Source organism: Apteryx mantelli, chromosome 9, assembly GCF_036417845.1.
Source record: "Apteryx mantelli isolate bAptMan1 chromosome 9, bAptMan1.hap1, whole genome shotgun sequence".
NCBI lineage: Eukaryota > Metazoa > Chordata > Aves > Apterygiformes > Apterygidae > Apteryx > Apteryx mantelli.
Window position 1 is genome coordinate 28,882,950 of NC_089986.1, and position 25,767 is coordinate 28,908,716.

A 25,767-nucleotide genomic window follows, 5' to 3' on the forward strand; every position below is an offset into this window, starting at 1 on the left:
GAAGGCCGCCGCACGGAAGAGCAAGGGGCAGAGTCCTGGCAACAGCGGGGAGCTGGGTGGTGATGTTAAAAACAGTACTGCTGAGAGCCTTGATAGCACGAGCAGTGGTGCAATACAGGATCTAGAGACGGGTGGAATGGCTAATTCCTTTAGTAGTGCTCACTGTGGAAATATCCGAAACTCTCTCCATATGTCCCCAGTGGTCTGAAACCTGGAGGAGGCCAAAAATCCCTCCTGTGCCTACGCTTTGGTCATACCTGCCCCAAGCCTGTGGATCCACTGTCGCGGTCTCGAGTTGCAGCCATGTGCAGCAAGACGATGCTCACATGGCAAATCTCCCTCTACACAGCCCCGTGCAGGCAGCTTCTGTCCCACGGGGCGTCCAGGGTGCATCTGAGAGGGGCATGTTCTCCCGCAGCGCCTGTGCCAGATTTTCCAGGGACCTCGCGTGCCCTGCAGCTGTCTCACTTCGAAGGCAGACACGCTTGCCTGCTCCACGCTGGGCAGTGGCACAGCACGGGGGCCCCTCGGTGCCCCAGTCTCGAACGCAGACAGAGGCCTCGGGCCTCTCAGGCCCGGCAGCCGTTCTCAGGACGGCTTACGCAGAGGCAGGGGCCCACGCCTCCGCCGTGAGCGGGGCTGCTCGCCGTGACGGCGGGGCGAAGCGACGCCCGCGCCCCCCGTGCCGCGGCCCCGGCCCCCGCAGGGCCCAGCCCGTAACCGATCCCGCCCGCCCGCCCGGCGAGGGAGCGGCGCCGGCCCGCCCTGCGCGGAGCAGAGGCGCGGCGCTGCCCGCGTGGCGGCCAGGCCGCGGCGCCACGGCCGTTGGGGCGGCCGTTAGGAGGGGCGCGCGGCGGCGGCGGCCGTTACAAGGCGCGCGCGGAGCCGGCCGTTGCGAGGCGCGAGCCAGCGGACGCGCGCGCGGGCGGGCGGGCGGGGCCGGCGCCGCGCCCCGGCCGAGGGCGGCAGGGCAGCCCCGGCTCCCCGCGGCGCGGCCGGGCGCCGCTAGAGGGCGCTGGGCTCCCCCGCCTCCCCCCCCGCGGGACGGGCCCCCGCTGCGGGGAGGGAAGCGGCCTGGGCGCGCATGCGCAGTGCCGGGCGCTAGACGGCAGCGGCGATGGCTCCGCAGTGACGGTTGGATCTAACGGTTGCTATTGACATTGCGGCGCGGATCGGGCGGCGGACCCTGCCCCGCGAGCGGCGCCGGCCCAGCCGCCGCGCAGCCAGGAGCCAGCGGCCCCGCGGAGGAGGCGGCGGCGGCGCCGCGGTGATGCGGCCGCGCTGAGGCCCAGGTGCATCCGCCTCCCTCCTCCCCCGCTGCCGGATCGGGCAGCGCGGCCCGGTCCGCCGCCGCCCTGCGCTGGCTTCGCGGTTCCTCCCTGCGGCCGCCGCCATGCCGGGCCGCCGCTGAGGCGCGGCCCGCAGCGGCCGAGGAAGCGTCCGCTCGCCGAGGAGCAGGGCCCGGGGGAGGGCGGCCGGCATGGCCCGCAGCCTGGAGTAGCGCCGCCGCCGCCGCCTCCCTGCGCTGTGTGGCTGCGGGCGGGCCGAGGCCGCTGCTCGGGAGCGAGGCCCCGCTGGAGGCGGAGGAGGAGCCAGCGCGGCCCCTGTGACAGGGCCGCCGGGCCGCCGCGGCCTCCGCGCTGCCGCCGCCGCCGCCGCGCGGCTCCAGGTGGCCCCGGACCAAGGTGACACCCGGCCTGCCCCCGCCCCGGGGCCACCTGCCCCCGCGGCCGGCACGGACTCGGCGCCGCGCTTTCTTCTCACCCCGGAGCCGGCGGCGAGCGAGCGGCTGCGATGAACCCGGTGAATGCCACTGCTCTCTACGTTTCAGCGAGCCGCCTGGTGCTCAACTACGACCCGGGGGACCCCCAGTCCTTTACCGAGATTAACAAGCTCCTGCCCTACTTCAGGCAGTCCCTCTCCTGCTGTGTGTGCGGTGAGGATCTTTCTTTTGTTCCCTGCACAATGGGGCCCCGGGCTCGCTGCGGGCCCCGAGCCCGGGTGGCCGCCGAGGCGCGGCGGCGGCGGCGGCCCTGGGCGGCGCGCAGCGGAGAGCCGCCTCGGCGCGGCCCCCGCCGGCTCGCCTCGCCTCGCCTCCCCCCCCGCCCCCCTTAGAGCCCGGCCCGTGCCCAGAGGCTTCCCGGGAAAGTTTCCCAGCTCCCTTTAAGAAAATAACGCGCAGCGATCCCCCCCCCCCCCCCGGCTGGAAATAGCGTACAGGCGGAGCGCGGCTCGGCGGCGGTGCGGGGCCGGCGGCGCCCACGTGGGCGGGCGCGCTTCTCCCGCGGGGGGGGGGGGGGGGGCGCGGGGGCCGCGGCGGGTTTGTTTCCCAAGTTGGGAAGGGAGGGCTGAAAATATTCCTGGGCTGAACCCCTTTCCCCTCCCCCCCCCGAGGGAAAAAAGGGGGGAAGAGACCCTCTTCCCCCCCCCCCGCCCGTAATACTTGTCAAAAAGACAAATGGGCGCTTGGCTCCGCGCGCTGAATAGCCTGGCGGATTATAAACAAAATCCGTGTTGTCTCTGCTGAGAGTCTGCTCTGCCCGAACCACAGCGCTGTACTGCGGCCCCGTTATGGCACAGAGGGGACAGTACTCACTAGTGGTGGCTGGAAAACCTTGGGAGTACTGGAGTTACTTGCTTTAAAGAAGAGGTGAATAAGAGCAAATACCATAAAGCAATATGTGGACCACAGGGAAGGGAGCAAATAACTTTTTACTGTTTTTTTTTTTCATGAAATGCAAGAACCAAAAAGTATTCAAATTGAAATTCAGGAATTTTAAGCACACAGAAACAACATTTGGGAGTTTTTTTGTTTGTGTGTAGCAGATAATTGTCCTATAACAATAATTACCATAAAAAAACAAATAGGCTGAAAGTCTAGGAGGATTTGCCCATCCTTACCTCCTCCTCCCCCCAAAAGAGAATTCTGCCTTTTGTTGGAAAAGGCAGACATCCAGAATTTTAATACTACATTTTAGAGAATATTTGGGAAGGGATTGCTTTCTGCTGTGTTTATGAACTGTAGACACATGTCTTTTTTCTGGTAGGAAGCTCTGGAATAAGCTGTCAGCCTTTCTTGAACTTTCCTTTGAAGCACTACGGATTACTGTGGGGAGAGGGAGTCTGAACTGTTAGACCCCTCAGTTGATTCATTTTGTTAATTCTTCTCTTTTACTTTGGTAATCTAAGTCCTTGCCCTGCATGTGTTTGACTTTTCTTGACATAGTGGGCATATGTCCATTATGTTTTCACGTGTTGCTGTTCAGTGATGTGTGTGGTCTCATTAAAATTTAATTGAATTACTAGGTTTATAAAGTAAAATAAATTATTAATTTAACAGGATCAGGACTTCAGCTGTTGAGGCCGCTAAACTAGGCTTGGATGCTTCCTATCCTGTAGCTATTGGCTCCTCCCATTTAAAGTCTTAGAAAATAGAGATCGGTTCATACGGGGAAAAGAGGGAGCCTGTTCCCAGGATCACTGCATCATCATTTCCTGAAATAATTTATTTAAGCTTTTTTTTCTTTTCTTTTTCCTCTCTTAACCCTGGTGTCAATATTAATGCAACTCTGCTCTTACCTCTTGCTTCCTACCTTAGGCCCTGCTAATTCTAATCCCTGACTTTTTTTGTTTTCCATAAATCTTTCTTGCTTTTGCTCAATCATCACGCTACTTTTGCCTAAAACCACACCTATTTATTTATTTATTTATTTAAGATATTACCTTAAGGACTATGTGTTTCTAACCATTGTGCTAACTTTTCCACTTTAAGACTTGTCTTCTGAAATGTGTTCTTCATTCTGCTTGCCTTGACTTCTTCTCTTCTTGGCCTTTTGCAATCTTATTTTTGCGCTCTGTGCTATTGAAATCATCTTTCGTTAATTTGTCCCTGCCCAAATTCCTGAGCTATTTTCCCCTTCTTCTCCGGCTTTTTGCTTGCCTTTTCTGTCTCTCTCAGTTTGGTAAAGCTGTCTGGGCGGTTTAGTTTGTTTTCTTCCATTGACTTGTGCCTGCCTGGGTTTTCTGACTGACTTACAAACTACCTCTTGATGGTTGCACTTTCTCTCTTCATCCCTAATTTTCTTGAAAATTTAAGGTTACTGCCTTGGCTCACGTCTTTCTACCACAGCTATTTTTGAGATAACCGTAGTCACTGATTCAAATATTTTGTCTACTGGTGATGCCCCAATGTTATCTTTCTCGGTCTGGGCTTTTGCTTGTGGTATGGTAGCGTGGAGAGGCCTCAGTAAATACCGGGTTCTCTGTGACACTAGGTGCTCTGCGCCCACATAGCAAAATATAATTTGTGTCCTGTAGAGTTAGTAAAGTGCCTTCCTCGAACCTGCAAACAGATAGGCGTGGGACAGTGGTCCCGTCCAACACAAAACTGCCCGTTCTGGTGTTGACCAGCAGTTATAAATCTTCAGCTCAGGCTGACAAACCAGCTGCCTTTCCCTTCTTTGCACGTTGTGTTCCTTTCCTCTCTCCTCTGTCATGGTGAGTATTTGTGCCTCTTTCTCTCTTTGGCTCTCTGACCTTGTTATGAGTCTTTTAAAATATTTTTTGTCTTGTACAAATTGGTGCTAAAAGCACCTTTGGCATATTGAAAAGCATTAAAAGCCAAACTTCTGCGTTACTTCATTCATCTTTCAAAAACTTCTTACCTTTAGACAGCGTTTTAAAATGTAAAGTTGAAGTATTGAATTAAAGATTGCTCTGTGAGATGTTACGATCACAAGAGTCGTTGCCGTGACCGCTCAAAGCCTCATGGTCCATTTTTAAAGATCTTTAAAAGCTTTTTACATGCTTGCTTTTTTCTACCCTATTCTTCCATCTGTTTGTAGACCATTTAGGCCGTGAGATCCAAATAGCTAGGTGCAAATTCGCATATGTGGAAGTTTGAGTGCCTGGTACTTGATCATAGTGGAATGAGGTCTTGACTGTAAACTTATAAAAATCATGCTTTGTCGGAGAACTGCTGCGTAAATTTTCAGTAATGTATAAAACCTGCACTTTCTAGAGTTAAATTTTTTAAAGCCCCAAGTGTTGGACTTCCAGCACTTCCCCTGGGAAATTGTTCCCCAAATTAGTACTCCTCGTATCATCTGCCTTTTCTCACTATTTAATCTCTATGAATGCATTCTGTTACTATGCTTTGTTATTCTGTAGGTATTAATTCTGCAGTTGGGATTTTCCATTTAATTTTACAGAGTTGTTTTTGGAAGAAATCAGTGGCAGCCGTGTAAGTCAGCTAACGTTATTGTGCTTTGGCTATTTTTTGGTGCTCTAAAAATAAGCCAGCTCTTCTGATCTGATAGTTTTTAAGCCTGCTTACGTAGTAGGGGTGGCAGAAGTTTTTGGCTGTACATAATTATGAAATTCTAATTAAAGCTCTGATTCTAGATACAAATTGGCACACATGAAATGACATCAGTCGAAAGCCACAGCATGCCGCTGTAAATTAGTCAACTAAATCTGCTGTAGGTGAAGTTGAGGTCTCTGCCTTACCCAATGGGTTATAAAGGTTGAATTACATTGATGATACAGCAGTGTACACTTCTAGGATTTAGGTGTGATCATGTGATAGTTTCCTAGACGGTGTTGTAGGTAATGCGTTGGCTTTTTACAGGCATGTGTAAGAAAACATTTCCTAGAGATTTTAAAACTTTACAGCAGCTTCAGAGTAGTTATTTTTGACAGTAGGTGTGTGGCTTATGTGTTTTGAGGAGATGAGATCTGAGTTTTAGTCTCTAGCCTAGAGTGATTATTATTAAATTACATGTTAATATTAACATTTCATTTAAAAACAGCTTCATAGGGATTTATGCAACAAACTTTCCTGCTACAAAAGTACTCCCTGTTGGTATAAACGGTCTTTTAAAAAATGACCTTTTCTGTTTTGAATGCAGTGTAGGTTACTGCCCAGAGTCATTCAAAAGTTCAGTTGACTTTTCAGGACTAGCAGTCATCTTTGATAGTTTTTCTTTAAAAAAAAATGATGCTGATGCATCATTTAAAATTTTTACTAGAAATTAAGCTAAAATACTTGTGAGAGACAAGCTGCTACTCAGATCAACGTAGCTTTTTATCCATGAAAAAAACCCCTCCTGAAAATTGTGAAAGGTGTTTTAGAAAACTCTAAAGGTGGTTGAAAGATGGTTGTTGCTGTTTTGGAACGTGGAAGTGCCTGAAAGGTTGCACGGCTTTTGAATAACACTTCACATTTGGCCGGGAACCCGGCTGGAGCTTGTGCTGTGGAAATGCAGGGTGAGAACTCGGTTCTTGCCTTAAACATCCTGTCACCTAAGTAATGGGATGTGAGACAGCGTGTGGCTTCAGACGGATTAAGGGGGCGGGAAGAAACAAAGAAACAATGTGACGGTGCTGACCAGTATGTTACCCAGCTACTGTCATGGTTTCAGATAGCTGTGGAGAATTTCAGCCGGAGGTTTGTAGGATAATTTGTGAAGCAACGTTGTGGAAGCAACTCCCAAGCATGAGGAATGACATGGATTTAAAAAAAGAATTTTTTTTAAAGTATTTTGATTGTGTTTTTTCTATTTGAGAATCAGTATAGAGATGTTATTTCTATCCTGCTCTAGGGTAAATGTCTTGGCTTGTTTTTTGCAGTTGTTGTCCTGTAGGTAAAAGTTGAATCTGATGGAATTCATTCTGCTAGCTACATGCATTGCCCAATGGTTGGTGATACACTGAGGTGTGTAAAAACTTGCATCTCCGTGCCGTCTTGTCCATGTTGCTAGACCAGTGATGTCTCTTTCTCTTCTTCCTCGCCCCTCGCTCAGCTCATCTCCACCGCTCCTGCAGCCCAGCTGTTCCTCCCTACCCTGCTCCATGGTGTGACCTCCTCTGCACCCTTTTCCTGTAGGTCTTAGTAGCACTGATGTCGATCACAAGCAGAGCTTATTACTTTAGGCTCCTCTTTGCCATTGGGAAATTGTGAATTGGACCTTTTTAACCAAACAGCTTGATTAAATTTTCATTAATGAAAATTTATACAGATATCTAAGGGAAGAAGCGCCAAACGCAAGTGGGATGCAAGTGAATTAGGGTTCTAGAGTAACCAAAGTCTTTTTTCACTGACGCTACTGAGGCAACCTGAGACACGCAGCCGTTGTGTAATGTCCTTCAGAGATGAGCAGATAGTGGTGCGACTCCTAAACAGAAGTTAACTTTCTAGAAAGTTCAATTTCCAGACCTACAGGTGGAAGGAGGGAGAAGCAAACTCGCTCTACTGATAAAACTTCATTATATGCATGCTACTTGACTTTCTGCTTGCGAGGGGAGCCATTACGAAGTGAGTTAACCCTGGATATTGAAGTTTTAAAGTGGAAAAAACGTATTTAAGCTTTTTGATGGAAGGCTTGTTCATGGTCTGTGCTGCCAAGTCACAGAGTTGTCTTTTGTGTGTGAAAAGAATACCTAGACTGGTGCATTTCTTCAACAGGTGTTTTCACTGACTTTTTTTCCTTCATTTTCACTGATGAAAAGTACTGTCCAGTTATTAAATATGGTTAGTTTTTAAAATTATGTTATCTTCCCCATAAAAATCACATGAATGGTTGCCAAAAAGCTTCTGAGTTTCGGAAGAATGTGCAAAATAACCAGAATCTGTAAAACAACCATCCTGGGATGTGGAATATGGAACTAAGTACCTATAAAATATCTTCTGTTGCAAGCATTCATTTTCTTCTTCTTCTTCTTCTTCTTCTGGCGATAACCAGCATGGGTAGTTATCTATAAAATTTCCACTTGTGCATCTTTGAAAACCCCAGTTTTTAGCCAAGGATGTGTTGGTTGGTTTCTGTTCCTCTTAAAATCTCCTTACGTAAATTCATTGTTTCCCTTTCCTGCTTTAAGTCTTGTGTGTGATTCTTGGGAAAACTGCATTTCCCGAGGTTGTCTACATTGCACCGTATAAGTTTGGACTACACAAAGTTGTACCAGTTGAATTTAAATTGGTTTCTAAAGTGAAAATTTTCCTCTGGCTTGGAAGAAAATTGTGAAGAAGGGCAGAAAGAGAAGTAACTGTGGTTTCCACCTTAACAGCGGGTTGATGTTGGAATTGAAGAGCAGGTTGCAAAGCGAAGATTACAAGACGGTCCTCTTTGATTTGAGATGAGCGTGTGTGTTTCTTATTGAGGCAATGGGAGATGATGGACTGGTTTTGATGGTGGCCTGAGGATATTGATTAAACTGATTACATTTCAGAGTGTTTAAAGAAAAGTTAATATGTTGCCAACAGGCATCTCTATTGGGACAACTTAATTGCCTGTGTCTATGGACATAGAGACTCCAAACACAGCCTTCTTTGGCTTTGTTTGCTTACTATGTTATGGTTTACAGATAAGTTTGACTAAATATGGAATAAGCAGTTGTTTATTATTACGTTGGAATTCTGTGCAAGGCCAAAAAAGACTTTGCCTCTATTATATAACTGGAGAAGTAATGCACCGCACCACTTTTCTTGAGTGCTCTACTTCTTAGAGAGCAAAGATTTTCCTGCCCTTAGAGAGGGATTCACTTTGAAGCCTTTCAGTGCTGTAATTCATCATTCGCCGTCTCCCAAGCCGTGCGGTCGCAGCACAGTGCTTGCTCCTTCTCCAGGGGCCTCGTTTATCCTAAGAAGATGGTGTGGTTAATTTTGATGGCATGAGAATTTGCGTGTGAAAATAAGTTTTCATTACTTGTTTGCTCTGAGAACACAATTAATATAATTAACTTGCTCTAAAACTTTCAAAGCAGGTTTTAACTCTTCGGAGTCTTTACATTGTATAGTAACGTGTTAAATTCATCTGTGCACCAGTAGTAGAAATGTTAGCTTTACTACTTAAAGCCCCCTAAAATATTGCAACCTTGACTTTTGGAAGACATCACTACACAAAAATTTTGTACTAGACGGTGAAAAAGATGAATTTATCAATATTTTTTAAGCCCTGCTCATTAAAAATTTTGAGCGCTGCCACCTTGCTTGCTAGGAGCGCATTTAGAAATTTTCTAGTCTGTAATTTTGTAAACACAAAGACTTTCAAACAGAAATATAACTTATGCAAGAAGCCAAGTCAGAGAACAAAGCAATCCTTTTGGCATTTAAAATGTAATTTGTTGTTAGGCTTTTTTTAACTTTAGCTATAGACATTTACTATATTTCTCTAAATATGGAGAAAAAATATTTTAACTGCATTCTTATTGTAGTTAATTTGAGTTCCCATGGTGTTCAGAAGAAAATAGCGCAGTCTTTATTTTTCCAGAAAGTGATATAATCATTGGTTCTTTACTCAGAAATGTCCTTAGGTGAAGACAATAATTTCCATAGTTAATTTTTCATGGTTTGTTGACAGAGGATGCTCTGAAATATACAGTAGCCAGCAGAATTTCTTCTCTGATAAAGTTCTGAAATATGTTTTTATATGGAGATTTTGTGGGGTGGGTTTTTTTGGTCTTAGTCCCATGTTTCCAGTTCACCTGCCTGGGGATCTACCTATGCTTTTGAACATCTTTAGAAAAATTCCAATGGCAATGTTACTGTAGTCATGACGCTCTAAGTGCTAGATGGTGTTTCGAGGAAGAAATACTATCTTTTAGTTCATAGATTCGCTCTTCTTTACTGTTTCAGACCTGGAAAAGGGTTGTGTGCCCCAAATCTTGGGCTACTTTTTCTAATTCTACTGCTTGGCTGAATAAGAGTGATTATTATTATTATTATTATTATTATTATTATTATTACTTTTTTGTCTGCAAAACCTTGTCTTACAAAAACATTAAAGGACAAATAAATTTCTAGTATTGTCATTGTGAATCCTCTTATTCACAATCTGTGTTTTGTGGACACAAAGCTGTCAAAGCTTCGTGCTGGCAGTACTGTGAACACACCTTACCTCTTCATGCCTCTCAACCCCGAGGGTGGCAGCTACAAACGCACGTGTGTTTCCTGAACTCTGGCGAGGCTGTATTGGATCTCCAAGTGATCTCCCGAATCTCTGCCAGGTGCCCCAGTAGGCTTCTGTATGATGAGAGAAGTTACCGAACGTTTTTCTGCCTGAGACAGCTTGTCAGGGCAGTGGTAGGATGAAGCTCCATCTGGTGAATCTGCCTCTCGACGCTGGTGCTGTATTTATGAAGTGGAGCAACCAAGCCGTGGTTCACGTTCACCACCTGGAGTCTACAGTTTGGGCAGGTTTTAGGTTAGGGCTTGAGATCTGTGGAAGGAGTCCTTTGCTATTGCCTTGTCCTTGGGAGCTGGTCCTTGCACTCGTCTCTTCCTTGAAATTTCTCTGGTTTTGAATATATTTAATTATCTTCTAGTAAGTGTCCAGCTCTTGCACCCTTATAGAGGAGGTCTTACATATTTGTTTTTTCTCTCTGCAAATGGTTAATGAACATTTTCGCTACTCTAGATGTGCCTGTCCATTTATCACCAATTTTTGCAAATAGTGCTCTTAAATATTTAGTTTTTCTTCAAACTCTGAAAATGTCAATGTGGGAAGAGGTGTTTTCATGAAGTCTAATGCTCTGTGTCTGTTTGTAAGTTTGGTAGTAGCCCTATTTAGCTAGAGAGCTTAAAATCTAAGGTGGAAACTTGGAACGGGAGGGGCCTCATTCCCAAAACAGTTTGCTGGGTACTTCTTTTAGTATCATATTTTTTGTTTGCATGTTTTATTTTGACACATCATTGAGCTACCCATTCTTCAGGCTGATCTAGATGATAATTTTGCAGATGAAAAGATTGGTCATTGGTTCATTTATGCTTAACGTGTGAAAGAGTGTTTCTGAGTGGGTGTCAGGTTTTGCTTCTGTCCCTTACTCAGACTGAGGAAAAAACAAGGCATTGTCTTTTTATTTTACAAAACAATAAAAATTTAGTCATGAAGCAGGATTGATCATTCTTCTTGTAACCGAAATAGTGCACAGCCACTTGGACCATCTGTATGCCTGTAAAACCATCTATATGGCTTTATTCAAAGTACTTGGCTGGTCTTTTGCACAGGCCATGCTCTTATTTGAGGAGCTCCATAATACTCTCATTCAACTTTAAATTCAACTTCTCTAATTTTGTTCAACTTTCTAGAATTTGGCTAAAGTGCCAGTATTTGTTTTTTCCAGTTAATGTAGGTTGAATGTGTCCTGTATATTTTTTCGTTGATGTTTGAGCATTAGGGCTGTGCCGACTGTGCCAGGGCAGCGGAGGGCGATAGGAAGGGGGCCCACGGAGCCGGAGAGGAGTTGGAAAAGGGGCTGCTCTAGCAGCGCTGCTGCCAGCTGGGAAACTAAAGCCTAAGGGAATGAGTCCATGAGGTGCGATGAACCTGCTGAACAGCTTATTACTCCTAAAAGGGGGAATTCCTGCTGCTTCTTTCCTGTCTGCATGTCCACGCTTCTCCTGTGCTGGTCCTGGCACATGTCGGACCTCTTTGTGAGCTGAGTTAACTTGCTAACCTTGGGAAAACAAATGCAGCCAAATAACCACAGCCCCCAACCCCTGGGTTATTCTTTCCTAGAGAATTTCTTTCTCCTAAATAAATGAGTTAAATGAGCCGGTGGAAGACTCTGACAGGTGCCTGAGCTGACACGTGGGATCACGCAGCGTGGGGTGAAGAAGGGAGCAGCGCAGGGAAGGTGGGAAGGGGAACAAGCCTTTTCCTTTCCACGGCCGTTGCTTGCTTCAGCGGCCGGTCGCAGGGTAGCCAAACTTCCCAAAGCCTCTTGAGCAGGATCACCAGTCGGCGAGAACTAGCTTCTCTGCTTCAGTAGGTCGTTAACTCTGAAACCTGAAGGGAGCAATTTGTTAGCATTAACTGCCTGTTGCTAGTTATTTTAGTAGAACCAACCATATCATGTTTAACCCAGAAGTAAAAACATTGAAAGTGTAGCAGTCAAACTGCTAAATCTCCAGCTGCTGGCTATTACTTTGAGGCACTTGTCATATATTGATTTTAAATATAATGTAAAAGTAAATGTGTGGTCCATCAAATTGCTTACACGTGGGCTTCCTATTTTTTAGCTTGGTAGATTCTCGGAGCTGTAGAATTTCTATCCAATTTATCCATAGTTCACAGAGGCTTTTTGGAACACTTGGTTTAGAAATGCTGTCGTGGTCATTGTAATGTTCAGTGTTTCCAGCCTAACTAGAGTGGGCCTGCTTTCTTCTTAACGTTCACGGGTGTTAATCCTGCTTGTCATTGAGGAGCAGATACGCTGCTTCAATCAGGTAGAGCACCACTGAAAGCAATAGGGGTCCATGGCTGTTGAGCTTTCCACTTGCTTGCTGCGCACTATAAAATGAGAGTTATTTCTGGTGATGTGAATGTAATTGAGGAGTAAAGATTTTGCTTTGGCAGACAAATATTTGAGATTAACCCCAGTGAAGCATTTATTTATACTTTTTTTTATTTGTAACCAATTTAGACTTCATAATTTTTTCTGTTTTCTTCAAATTAAGATTTCTTTCAATAGTTGCATCATTCTTAAAACTTTGAGTTGTTAAAAATGGCAATAAATAATGTTTCAATAGGCTTTTCCAGGGGCTTTAAAGTATTCATGACCTGAGGACTCAACCCTCCCCCTGCGCCCCCTTTCTAGGGCATTATCTTTCTGCCTTTGCTCAGGATAGATGAGGATGCAAGGAGATGGCCTGTTTTGATTCAAGGCTTGCTTCTTAAACCTCATCAATTCAGAGCATATTTTGGGGATATAAACCTAGTATTGCTTTGATTCCCAGTTCTTCTCCTCCTTTGGTCTGTGAGATACGATTTGCAGATGCTTCCCCTCTTCCTGCAGCTGTGAGGTAATGCTCATTAAGGAACACAATAGGAAGTATTCCTCGTGGTTTAAATGACTTTCCTCCTGGTAGCAGCATTTCCAGGACAGCCATGATGATCTGTAAATTATATATTAAAAGTATTTCTTCTGTACATGCATCTTAGTAAATGTAAGTGCTCATATTAAAGCAGATATTTAGAAAACTTTTCTGAAAGTAAGAGAGTTGAGAGCTGATGTTCTTAAGGAAAATCTGGAACCTTTTACTGGAGGCTTTGTAAAAACATGATTTTGCTTTTGGCATATTAATATACCCCTTGTGAAAGAGGGTGAGCAAAGATGAGGCAAAGTTTAGTAATACCAAGCTATTTAGGGTAGTAAAAATGAAGGGCTACATTGAGCAACTGTAGAAGGATCTTGTGAGGATGAATAACTGTGCAATAAAAGGGCTAATTAAATTCAATTTAGATAAATATTAGGTGATGCACATGGAGAAAAATATATTTAACTTCTCAAAGCCCATCATTTTTATCTACACTGATGACTCTCATGCAAAAGTGAGATCTTGTCCTTGCAATAGAAAACTCCATGAAAACCTCATTTCAGTGCTGCATATCAGTCAAAAAAGCAAAAAGCCGTGGTTTACCCATATATTAAATGCTGTTGGAGCTGCAATCCCCCTGTCTCAAAAAAGATTATAGCAGAACTGTTCAACAATGTTCAAAACAAGCAGTAAGTTGTGTTCTCAGTGCAATGCATCGCTGACCAGGGAACTTCTTGTCAAAGGCTGCGACTGATTAAAATTTAGATAGTTCGAGAGGTTAGGCAAGCGCATGGAGAGAAGTCTGTTGAGGATTGCAAAGTACGTGGAAACCACATCTACCTGGAGAAGTGTCTCAGCTACTAATGGCTAAAGGCTGGGCAAACATTAAGGGGAGGTGTCATATTTGCTTGCCTTGTTCTTATTCTGTGCCCTGGGCATCTGCTTTTGGCCACTACACGAGATGGGTTACTGGGCTAGATGGATCTTTGCTCTCACTTGGTACGGCCATTCTTACGGGTTTGAGGATGGGCTCGTTAGCATCTCAGAATCCTTCCCAGCTTTGTCGTCTTGGTGGAGTTTATAATCTTCATCTAGGGAGATTTGGTACCTTGCACCATCAAACGAACATTGTGCCTTTGGGAGCCTGTACAGACCAAGAGCTTGGAACATCCCAAAGTGCCTCCATTAGTACCTCCAGAGCTCAGGTGTCCTCTTTCTGGGACCGTGTTTCTGACTAACACCATTCCTGAGTATTAAAACTAATTAAACCTAATTTTCAGTGGATTTCTGTATCATGCTTGACTTTTTTTTTTAGCTTAAAGATACTAAAGCTGAGGAAAGTGATAGGCACCACAGAATCTACACAAAAAAGAAATTTTGACCGACAAATGAATATTCAATGAGATGTGAGCTCAAGCCGAAAATATTCCCACAGCTAAGGCATTCGCAGTGTCTCTCCCGTGTAGGTTGCCTGGCATTTACTGAGGGTAGAACTCACTGTGATCCTTCCTTCAGTGAGAGCACACAAAGTGTTTTGTTTTGTCTGTCCGTCTGTCTTTTTCCACAAAACTTCTGGATTTTTTTTTCCGGATTTTTTATCCTCTGCTAACTTTTGTACCATAATTTTGTTCAACTCTTTAAACAAAGCGTATCTTGGGAGAAATGCACAGTCAGAAATGAGTCTTTTTTAAAAAACTGGTTAAAAGTTAAATTGCAATTGTATATTGATTATTTGATCCCATCATGGAAGTGTCTTAGTGCGTCAGAATCTGTAAAGCATCGATCATCATAACTCTTAAATAGCAAAACAGTATTATCTTTATTTAACAGAGAGAGGCCTAAGATATAATGGATGGACCGAGGAGCACACTGTGGCTTATTGACCGCATATTAGAACAAGACCTGGGTGACACCAATTTCCGATGGCCTGTGGGCAAGGAGGGAGCTAGCGTACTCCGATCGGTAACTTGATTTTGGACGATCCAGGAATATGTTATGCAGCTCAGCTGCTCCGCAGTGTAGATGCAGACCGGGAACAACTTAATTGGCAGAGGAGTCTTCCAAGAAATTTAATTCACGTTGGCTGTGCTGAGTTAGTATTCTTCCCAACAGACTGTTAATTGTGTCTTGGATTGTCTCCGTGAGAATTATCTGCAACCTCCTTCATGCCTTAACGGCACTACAACCCATTCAGTTTTTTAAAAGTGTGTTTTCATCATTGGTTTATGTTGTCCCAGGCTTAAATTTTCTTTTTGCTTTCCTTGCTGCTTTTCTTGTGTCTTCTCCAGTGACTGTGCAGCTGCGGGATGAATCGAGATGGGTGTCAGAAGAATATGGCAATCCTGGTTTCTCCTTCCTACCGTGGATTAGGAAAGAGCAGAAATGTTGTTCTGTAGTGTTCAGTTCTTCCTAAGGAGAATAACATTAGGAAAGCAGAAATCTCCTGCTTCCCAAGAGGGAGAGGAGCATTGCACATCTCTTGACTTTTTCAACAATCTTAAATATAGGAATTTCTAATTTTGGTGAGGATGTGTAGTGGAAAAATAAATGTTTTATGTATACCCTGGGTATTGCTGTTACAGGTTTCCTCAATTCTGGGTTGTAAAGACTGTAAACAGCTAAAAGTGGGAAGCAAAACCTGAGGGTTTCCTAGGAGGCTGGCTTACTTACTGTTTTATTTTAACACCTTAAGCGGCAGACCTCAGAGAGAGGCTACTTTAATGTTTCTTAGCAAAGCTGAAGTCAGCCTAGATTTGCCATTCATGAAGGACAGGAGCTTTTGTAATTTCTGTGCACGGCTGTTTCTGGCCTGGTGGACACGTTTGATGTTACCGCTACACGCGTGACCGAGCCTTGCATCCAAAGGGCTTTGTTTCAGGGGGCGTAAGTCCGGGGGGTGGGTTAGGGCGGCCTAATGACTTCTGACGTCTCAGAGTGTTAAATGAACAAGTGGTATTAGATGTGTTCGCTTAAGGATATGGCTTTTGAGACTTGTTTCAAGCTCTCTCTGGTTTCTCCCCGTGGGAGTTAGGGCCTTTTCTCACAAAATCAAGCCACTCCTCAAGATATGCTATAGTCTCCCTGTTGCACATTCTGTTTTGGCACAACAGTAATCTATTAGCAAATAATACCGTTTTCCCCATTTTTATTTAAATATATTTTTATTATGTATTTTATTCATGGTTATAAGTGTTTATAAGAATTCATGGGCCCCACTTAACTGTTTGGGTTGCTCTCAAAGTTAAAAACTTTGTGCTTTATTCATAGCGTTGACTGTCACAAAGCTGTGCACTATTTTTAGTTCCAGCTGAATGAAGTGTAAAACAAAGTCTCGACTGTGTTCTTTCCTTCTGGGCTTGATATTTCATCATTTTTTCATTCCTTTTAGGGATTCCCTCTGTTCTGTTTCCATTTGTTTCCCCAGTTTCATTAGAATTTTTGCAGTAGCCCTTTATGGTTTGTTGTTGTTGCTGCTGTTGCACTTTTGGTAAATTCATAGAAATCTCATATGTTTTGTCACTCTCAATTGAAGAAACTGCTGAGGGGGTGGAGCGGGTCGGTATTGTTTTAGCTAAAAGTGTTTCTAAAGGCTACAGCAGCACATCAGATTTTGGAGTGATGTTTTTTCTTTAATGCTTTTTCTTTTCTTTCTTTTTTCATTTAACCTTGTTATACAACCAGTTGTGGCAGCTGTAAGAAGTTCCTAGACTGTTGTTTGGATGGTTTGTTTAGTTCTTCTGTGGCTTAATTATTGAACTTTTTCAGGCAATTTTTAGGATGTGTATTACAAGAAATTCATCGTATGTTATCCTGGGAACTTGGCTTGAGTCCATTGTAATTTTTCTCTTTCTTTTTTTTTTTTCCTTAGGAAATTTGCTACAAGACCCTATTGCTCCTACCAACTCCACATGTCAACATTATGTCTGCAAAACTTGTAAAGGCAAGAAGATGATGATGAAACCGTCATGTAGCTGGTGCAAAGACTATGAACAATTTGAGGAGAATAAGCAGCTAAGCATTCTAGTGAACTGCTATAAGAAACTCTGCGAATACATCACGCAGACTCCACTGGCACGAGATATTATCCAAGCAGTTGATTGTTCTGCGGATCTTTTGGCTTTGCTCAAAGATGGATCACCACTCCATGAAGAGACGGAAAAATCTTCCGATACAGCCTTGGCTTTGTGTTTGACACATTCCCCAGTACCTTCGACCTCAGAACTTACAAACGATCCTCCAGCGAGTTTTTCATCGGTTCCTGAAAGCACACACAATATCGATATAAGAAGTTCTGTTATCAACGGGTTGCCCAATTGTAATGGGCTTTCAGTAGATAAACTTGGAGTGAATATTCCTTCTCCTGAACACACAAATACAATTGATGTATGTAGTACTGGAGAGTATATAAAAACTGAAGATATCTCTAGCAGTCTGCAGCCTGTGTGCGATACAGTTTCTACTAGTGACTTGTGTACGACAGGCATTGACATCTGCAGCTTCAGTGAAGACATAAAACCGGGTGGATCGCTCCTCCTTAGCGTTGAGGAAGTTCTGCGGAGCCTAGAAACAGTTTCAAATACTGAAGTCTGTGGTTCTAATTTACAGCCCAGCTTGGAAGCGAACATGACTAACGGCCCTTTTCTGCAGCTTTCTCCCCCACCTCTTAGCCATAACATTTTCATGTCCACAGATGCTTCTCCTCATGGGATCTCGTGTACGGCGGCAACGCCTAAGGTAGTTAAGTTAAACAGAAAGCGATCTCGGTCAGAAAGCGACAGCGAAAAGGTTCAGCCTCTGCCCATTTCCAGCATCATCTGTGGCCCAACACTGGGAGCATCAGCTCCTGTAACAGTGAAGCAGGAAAACAAAATGTCTTTGCAGCCTATTGCAACTGTACCTAATGGAGGCACTACTCCCAAAATCAGTAAAACTGTGCTCCTGTCTAACAAAAGCATGAAAAAGAATTTAGAACATGCCCCTAAGAAATCTCATCCAAAAGCCAAACCAGGAGTGCTGAAAACAAAAGACAAAGCGAAGGAAAAAGTTCCTAGCAGTAACGTTATGCCGGGAAGCCCGACAAAAACTGTGTATAAAAAGCCACAAGAAAAGAAAGGGTGTAAATGTGGTCGTGCCACCCAAAATCCAAGTGTTCTTACATGCCGTGGCCAACGCTGCCCTTGCTACTCTAACCGCAAAGCCTGCCTTGACTGCATATGCCGTGGCTGCCAAAACTCGTATATGGCTAACGGGGAAAAGAAGCTGGAGGCATTTGCAGTGCCAGAAAAGGCCTTGGAGCAGACTAGGCTTACTTTGGGCATTAATGTGACAAGCATTGCTGTGCGCAATGCCAGCACAAGCACCAGTGTAATCAATGTGACAGGGTCACCAGTAACTACGTTTTTAGCTGCCAGTACACACGATGATAAAAGTTTGGATGAAGCTATAGACATGAGATATGACTGTTGAATCTTTCTTTCTTTTCCCTGCCGTTCGTAGGGGAACTGCTACAGTTTTAAGGCAGCTATGGTTCTGTTTAACTTGCTGGAGCTCCTGCGTTTAGATCACTTGTATCAAGTGTTTTTCATTGCTATGTTATGTGTATTAGTGTCTGGGAAATAGTTGCAGATAATGGAGGAGTTACCCTAAAACTGTTTTTAGTTCTTACAGCACCTCATAGATTGAGATCAATTGCTGATGTAAATGATTTTATCACAAGATCTTTGGCAAGGAGTATATTAACCTCATTGTACTCGTTCATGCTTTGTGCTCGGTCAAAGTTTCTGCTTAAATGTGGAGAAGTGGTATCTAGTTAGTCCATCTAAATTGTTCCGGATTATGGTGTAGAAAAGTAATTATCAGTTAGTTACCATCACTGTTGCTGGAAAATCACCTGCTATTCCTGTAGAAAATGCAGCGTCACGCTGGGGAACGCAGTCTCGGAGTGGTAGATAACCTCATTGTGGGAACCGGTTACCTACCATACTGAACAGTTCAAAAAAAAATTAGTAATGTATTGAGAAAGCTAACAGCCCAAAAAGCAGCTTGGTTTCCGAGCAAGGGTCAGGAAATTCGGTCAGCTAGATACGAGTGGCAAACTAGCGGCTGTCAATATGCCGTCGCTGTTAATCCCAGCATGGGCTTTGGTTTTCTTGGCAGTTGTGCCGCTCACGTTCCTGATCCGTTGCGCTCTCGGTGCCACCTCCGTTTGTTTGACGTAGTACTGACCCTTTTGGTAGGGGAGGAAAAACTACCTGTACACAGAAGAAGACTCAAATTTTGTTAACGCCCTTCTCTCCCTTTTTTGGGGGGGTTCCCGCTGATTTTACTGCTGTCGCCTCTGGAGAAGAGAGCTTTTCTGAGGGTCGCGGAGGAGCCTCCGGGGCTGGTTGGCTGGTTGTTGGTTCTCTGCTGCTAATCAGTGGCTGCAATTCGTAGAGGCTTCCACGGTGGTCAGCACCACTGGGTTTTCCCTTCTTTTTTTCACTTTTATCAAGTTTGTACCACAATACACCTGGGAGCTCTCCCCACGAGGGTATTTCTCTGTTAACAGGCATTTTTCAGTTTCATCTTTCAGAAAATTGATGGCTATCTACTAAAGCCAAATATTTTGGATGCTTGTTAGAGAAAATAAGCTCTATCTTTCATTCCACCCTGAATCCTTCTAATTTTTCTGTAGTGTGTCGAAAGTTGTTTTAGAAGGTAGATGCTTTTCAACCTGGGCTGAAAGGCTCTGGATTGGCAGAACGGCACGAGTTGTCCAAGAGCTTATCTCAAGGAGTGTTAAAAATGAAAGCGCCTTTGTGGGAATTCAACTTTATGCAAAAATGGCTTGTTTCTGGTTAATCCCTACGTCAGGGTACGAGCAGAAGAATTGAGTCTTGCGCCTGGAGACTTCGTTGGCATCCTAGCAAAGTCAGACTACTCTGCGAAAGCAGAAATTTCTCCTCTTTGATCCAGCACAAATTAAACACGGGCTGACTAGAATACAAAACGTTACCTGCTGCTTTAAAAGGCAGCTCCCGGCTCAACAGCATGTTAAATAGCATTTGACTTTTTCACCTTCCTTTACCGCTTCCATCTTTCCTTTCGTTCGTTGAACGCGACGCCCGGGGCTTTCCGACTTTAATGGTGGATGCGTTTTGATTTGGCACAAAGCAGGTACAATGACGGTTCCTCACCTAAGAAATAAGCAAAAAACCCTATGGACACAAATGGCACCTCCTTTTGTTTTGTAGTGTACCATGGTGTCATCTCCTGTGAACGTGGTCGGAGCTTTCTGTTGGTTTTGGTTTGTTTCTCCCCCCGTCTTTTTTGTGGGGTGGGTAGGGTGGGGGGGTTAAAGCCATAGGAAGAAAAATGTGATGTACGTGTCCAGTCTGTACTTTTTTGTTTTTGTTTTGCAAGAAGAGTTGAAAAATATTTTTGATAATGAGTAAATGGTGGAAAATGCTTCTTTAGTATTCTTGTCTTTATTTGCCAACCCAAGTACCTAAGATCTGTGTTTTTTAGCCCTCATGAGATTTAACGATGTCCTATTAAAGTGTATTTAGTTAAACTTGTATGTGATTTTTGTGTTGACCCAAGAGGATCCCACCATTCTCTAACCTGGTGGTTTCATCGTGACCTACTAATGTAAATCTGTTTATTAGTCCACTGCGCGTAAGAAAAGTAGCCAAGCCGCAGTCTGATTTTAGGGGAGTAAAACGGGTTGGCAGCACGGGTTGTTTCCAAACGCTTTTGCAGAGCTGTTAAGTTTTGCTGAGATGGTCGGTGGCACGTTCATTGAGATTTTTATTAAATTATATACGTAGTACCTTTGCCCCAGAAACGTGGGAGTACTTGAAATCTTTAATATCTTGCTGCTGCATTAACTATGGTACCAAAAGTTGGCGATTTAGGTAAAGCACGGTTTGGAACCGTTGGCAGGAGAGCCCTGAGGATTAATGTAAAATTGCAAGTGGTAGATTCAGGGGTGAGGTTTTTTTCCCTTTTTTTTCCTCTTTTTTTTTTTTTAAGCTTCCTTTTATGCTGCCACATTCTTGAAATGTGTATGCAAATTCAAACTGACTTAATAAAAGTTAGTTTTTCTAATCCTATTTTGCAACTGCTAAGGGCATCAATGTGGCATATGTTGCATTTATTGTCTAAATACTACTTAGTCCGTAGCTGACTAATTTTGTAATTGTTTAAATTAGGCTTTGGTTTGGTTGGTTGTGTTTGGGGTTTTTCTCCTCTTTTTTTTTTTTCTGTGTTTTTTTTACCTCCTGGCTAGTTGTTCTCGAGTAAGTTGAGCAATGGAAGGGATCATAAGGCTGCCGAAATATAATTGCAGCGGTTGTAGCTTTGAAAGTTTCCGCTTTAGAGCCAACCGGGCAGCCCGCTGCTGCGGGACCTTGCGGTGCTGGATGCGGTCGAAGGGAGTTAAATCAAAGCGTGGAAGCCCCGGCATAGCCCGCAGCACGGCTCGTGCTCCCCGTTGGCCGTCCGCAAAGAAATATTGGGGAAGGACTGGCTGAGAGCAGGCGTGGGGGCCGTTTCGGCTTTAACTTGGCCGGGGCCGGGGGCCGCCGCGGCCCTGTGTTGCTCCCGTGGGGCCGTGCGTCGGCACAGCTTTCTCTAGCGTTAGCGCAGGGGAGGCTGCTCGCGGATCTCCCTTCCTCTACGGCAGCTTGCTACCCGGTCCTCTTCAGGAAAGCGATGGCCGTCCAAGCTCGCGTCAGGCTCGCGCGTTTGCAGAGCTGCGTCAGAACGACAAAGCCGCAGGTCGTCGAACGGTGTCGCTGCGGGAGCCTTCCCACACGAAGGCGCGTCGCAAAGGTTGCAAGAAGAGAGATCCTGGCGGAAAGGGCCGACCTTCGATCGCGCTTTCACGGGCGGCAGTACAAACTCAGCCTAGTGCTTGCGACCTGAACACGTGGAGGATGTTCTTGCAAGGAAGAGATGTCTTCTTCTGAAAAGCTTTTGCTTAAAATGGAAAGGCTCTTTCCATAAATGAATGAAATCACTGCTTGGGATTAAATATTGGAGGGAGGAGGAGCAGGGGGAACCAAAACCGGAACTGAATATTACATCTGTGTTGACTTCACTGCTTTTCCAGCAGTTTGTGATGTTCTTGCTCTCTGGCTTGGCTAATACTAACTTAAACTGCGCATGAACAACGAGGGCGCAACCGATGCTTTTGCTTCTGTTGAGCCTCCTGCAGATGTTCCTGCAGGTACATCCGGCTTTGAAAACCTTCTTGCAGGCTGGGCGGGCAGTTGACACGTGCCTCCTTGTGCAGCCACCTCCGTCTGTGCAATGGTGGCGTTCCTTACTGTGCAGGGCAGAAAGGAGAGCGGCTTCCTCCCCGCAAGCACCAGAAAACTCTGTATTGTCATGAAAAACCCTGCAGAGCTGCCGGGCGCCAGCAAAGCTAAAACACAACCTGAAAACCCTGCTGTCGTCTAAAGCAGCGCTGATAATGTTAGAGACGCATCTCGTTTGCCTGGACGTAACCATTTGATTTTTATGCGTCTTGGCTGTTTTAAAGAAACCCAAAGGTCCCCACCAGAAAGATAAGATAAGGTGAACAGTAATTTTCTACCCCTTCACTCGGTACAAGACAGGTTATTTCTTAAATTCAGAAGTCCTTTATTTGCCAAAAAAAAAAAAAGTAAAAATACAAAGATAAAACCATGCCAGGACAAAAGCATCTCCAAGCTACTTTTATAAAGTATCGGAAACTTTATTATTAAATATTCCATTTCTAAAACCATCACCCAGTGATACAGAGAAAATGTTACAACAAAAGGGTAAGCATTTTTGCGTATTTTCCTTGCTCAAAAGCTCATGCTTTTTACTGAGGTTCGTTTTGATTGCATAGACTTAAGATACCGTGATTTAGAAACACGGGGCTCCAAAAATATATGCCATTAAAACGATCCTTCGGTGACCTTTTATTTTATTTTATTTTTTTATTTTTTTGGCCTTTTTGGGTGTATTTCGTTTCAGAAGCTAAGAACAGTACCTTGTATCTCAAGTCAGCTCTCTTAGCTCGCCTGTTTAGGAAAACAGGGAGATTTTCTGCCACGGTTTCTGTAAACGTGAGACTGGAAGTTTTTACGCTGCCCATGTCTGTTCTGCAATACTGCCGCTTGGTGGCAGGCGGCAGAAGTGGAGCTGTGTTCACCCCGGGTTTTGCTGAAGAAAACTAATGTAGCAATTGCTACTGAGATTTTAGAAAAAGGAAAAAAAAAAGATCAAGCTGGTTCCATTACAGTAGTAGTTGCATGTGGTTGTATCTAGCCATATTCCTCATCTTAATACTGTGAAGAGAGAATATTTGTGTATATAAAGACAAAAAGCAAGGTTTTTGTAAGGACCCAGGACTTAATTTTGCTGGGCAAAAGCAGACTAGAGAGAACGAATCAACACAAATGTCTATTTTATTATGAAAAATTGAATTTTCCACACTTTTCTGACTATTCATAGGGAAAAAGGAATCCAGCTCATAGGACTTCAGTCTCGGCTGGATTTACAATGAAAAATGTTCTTTATGCAACATCTAAAGTGGCATTGATAGTTGGAGACGGGAGGTGGAGTCGGAGTGAAGTGGGTTCCCGCAAGTCTTCTGTGCTGTAACTGGTGGCTTGTTTCATTCTAGAGAACTTGGTGACCTCTAAGACTGGTACGTGTTACAGCCTAGCGGACTTTGGGGTCTGTATTGATATTCATTCCTTGTCTGTTTATGTTTTGACTTATCCCAGAAGGAAAACCCACAAAAGTAGAAAAGGAATTCCAAAATTTACCTTGTTTATGTGCTGCAGTTTTAGAAACCTTCCATCCAGGTAAGCTAGGACAGGACAAAGTCATAGATTTGGTGTAAAATACCGCATTTACTAAATCATCTGAAATTGCTGAATTATGGTTATTTTCAAAGGTATTAGTAAAACTGGATTTCTGCTCCTGGAGTAAATGATATAAATTACTGCACGTATTGCACTGAGATCATGCTAGCAATGTCTTCTGTAGCTTGTCCTTGCATGTGAGGCAAAACATTTGCCGTGAAGTATTTTTCTTCGGATTAGCTCGTTGTGTTGACCTCCTAGAAGGCACGAGCTGGGTTTGGAATCACTCTGCCTTAAAAGCAGTGAACCTCTGTTTGTGCGAAGGCTCAGAGGAGCAGCTGGGAGCTTCTTAACCTTAAAAAGGAGGTGGCGATTCTGCCAGGCTCAGGGGAATACCACCTTTAAAAAAAGGCACTGGCTCAAGCAGACTGGTGTGAGATGGAAGTCTGACCTGATTTGGTGGGCTGCGGTTGAAGCCCCTCTGCAATGGCATATGAGGAGAAAGATCCTGAAGCAGTGGATCAGAAGCGAGAGCAGGAACAGCTTATGACACAGCCTAGCAAGGACGTAATGCCAAACTGAAGGAGCGACGCACCAAGGGTTGCTCGGGTCCCAGCTCTTCATGAGCCGTGGTGGGCTGTGCCTTCCTCCCACTACACATCTGGCGCTTCAGAACAGGATGACGCTGCGTCAGCTGGAGAACCTTCCACGTTCTTCGTTTAACTCCCTCCTTGGGTGAAATAGTGGTTGTATGTTCCTGGGAATATACATCCTTCCTGGAAAAGGATGTTGCTATTCTGAACTCCCTAGGAAGGAGGAGGAGGAGGAAATCTGGCGCTCAGAGAGGTTGTGGAATCCCCATCCACAGAGATTTTCAAAACTTGGCTGGACGAGGTCCTGAGCAAGCTGCTCTGACTTTGAAGCTGCCCTGCCTTTGAGCAGGGAGTTGGACTAGAGACCTACAGAGGTCCCTTCCAACCTGAATTCCTGTACTAGTCCGGACCGTACTGAGAGCGCTCTTTTTCTTGGAGGTGCAACGGCTATCCCAGGTTAAAGTCTCACAGAAACAATCACCAGGTTATTCTGAAATGAGGTTTTAAATTATTGGCAAACTGGACGTGCCAGTTGCTGCTGCTGCTTGTGGATTTAAAAGCTAGCAGCACCTTGAAGCAATAGGAAGGATGAGATGGTGGCAAAACTATTTCAGCCTAGATTTCAGGTTCTCCTTGCTCCCTTGAGGAGGTTTTGTCTTTGGAGAGATTTAAACTTGTATCAAGGTAAGAGAGAAAGGCCATTATAGCCTGGGTATTAAAGAAGAGGTGAGATGCTTTGCCTAGGATTTTTCAGGGTAAGAAGTGGACAGTGCTAGCTACAGTTGGTGGTTGTGTGACTTCCGTCCTGTGTTCATTTCTGCAATTGTTTCCTAGTTTCTTCTGCGTTTGAATCTTTGCGGAATCATCCCCGCTAAAGCTTTTCCCCTGGGGGGTTATAGCGATGATGGCGATGTAATTCAAACATCAGCGTCTGAGGACTCATGGCTGAGAGGAACGTAGTTACTGCGCTCATAAAAATGCAAGGCGACGTGGTGGACCTGGGACGGGCTCCAGCAGGGCTCCACGTGCGCCTCGTTCTTTTTATCATGCATATCCTGGTGTTGAACTGCACTTCTGCGCTTGGTCCATTCAAAGGGGCATTAAAGGGGGCTTATCTCAGGTTCGGTAGTGTTCCCTGTTTATATCTTTTATTATGGAAAGAAATTTAACTGAAAGTGCCTTTGCTGAGAACTTGGAGCATCCAGAAGTTTCCCAGATACCTGAAAAGCCAGGATCCTGCGATGGGTATAGGCATCTGGAGAAAACAGAGGCTTTGTTCAAGGAAAACAGAGTAGCTCTCCAAGCCCAACGTAACTGACCCCCCCACACACCAGCCCTTTCAGATTTTGATCCTGATGAGAAAGTTTCCAACTCAATCAGGCAGCAATATATCCTACCCAGGCAGAGGGAGGCAGGCAGGACACTTCAAAGACTCCTGGAAAAGCTGAAGTATTGATCAGCCGATTACTCGGCTGTTTGTATACCAGCACCGTTTGGAAGCATCAGCTAGGGATCACGGTTCCGTTGCGCT

The 25,767-nt window shown here is 44.9% G+C and overlaps 1 protein-coding gene across 1 annotated transcript; it reads left to right on the forward strand.

Moving 5' to 3' along the window:
• Positions 1-1,516: 1,516 nt before the first annotated feature.
• Positions 1,517-20,352, forward strand: MSL2 (MSL complex subunit 2). Its single transcript, XM_013944129.2, has 2 exons — positions 1,517-1,936; positions 16,686-20,352. Exons 1-2 carry the CDS (start codon positions 1,795-1,797, stop codon positions 18,281-18,283), a joined length of 1,740 nt encoding a protein of 579 aa, XP_013799583.1. The 5' UTR covers positions 1,517-1,794; the 3' UTR covers positions 18,284-20,352.
• The last annotated feature ends 5,415 nt before the right edge of the window (positions 20,353-25,767 follow it).

Bases quoted from the DNA above. Each gene is read 5' to 3' on its own strand.
- MSL2 (XM_013944129.2), top strand. From the start codon at position 1,795: ATGAACCCGGTGAATGCCACTGCTCTCTACGTTTCAGCGAGCCGCCTG. The intron at 1,937-16,685 runs GTGAGGATCTTT...TTTTTTCCTTAG, and splicing joins CCTCTCCTGCTGTGTGTGCG to GAAATTTGCTACAAGACCCT.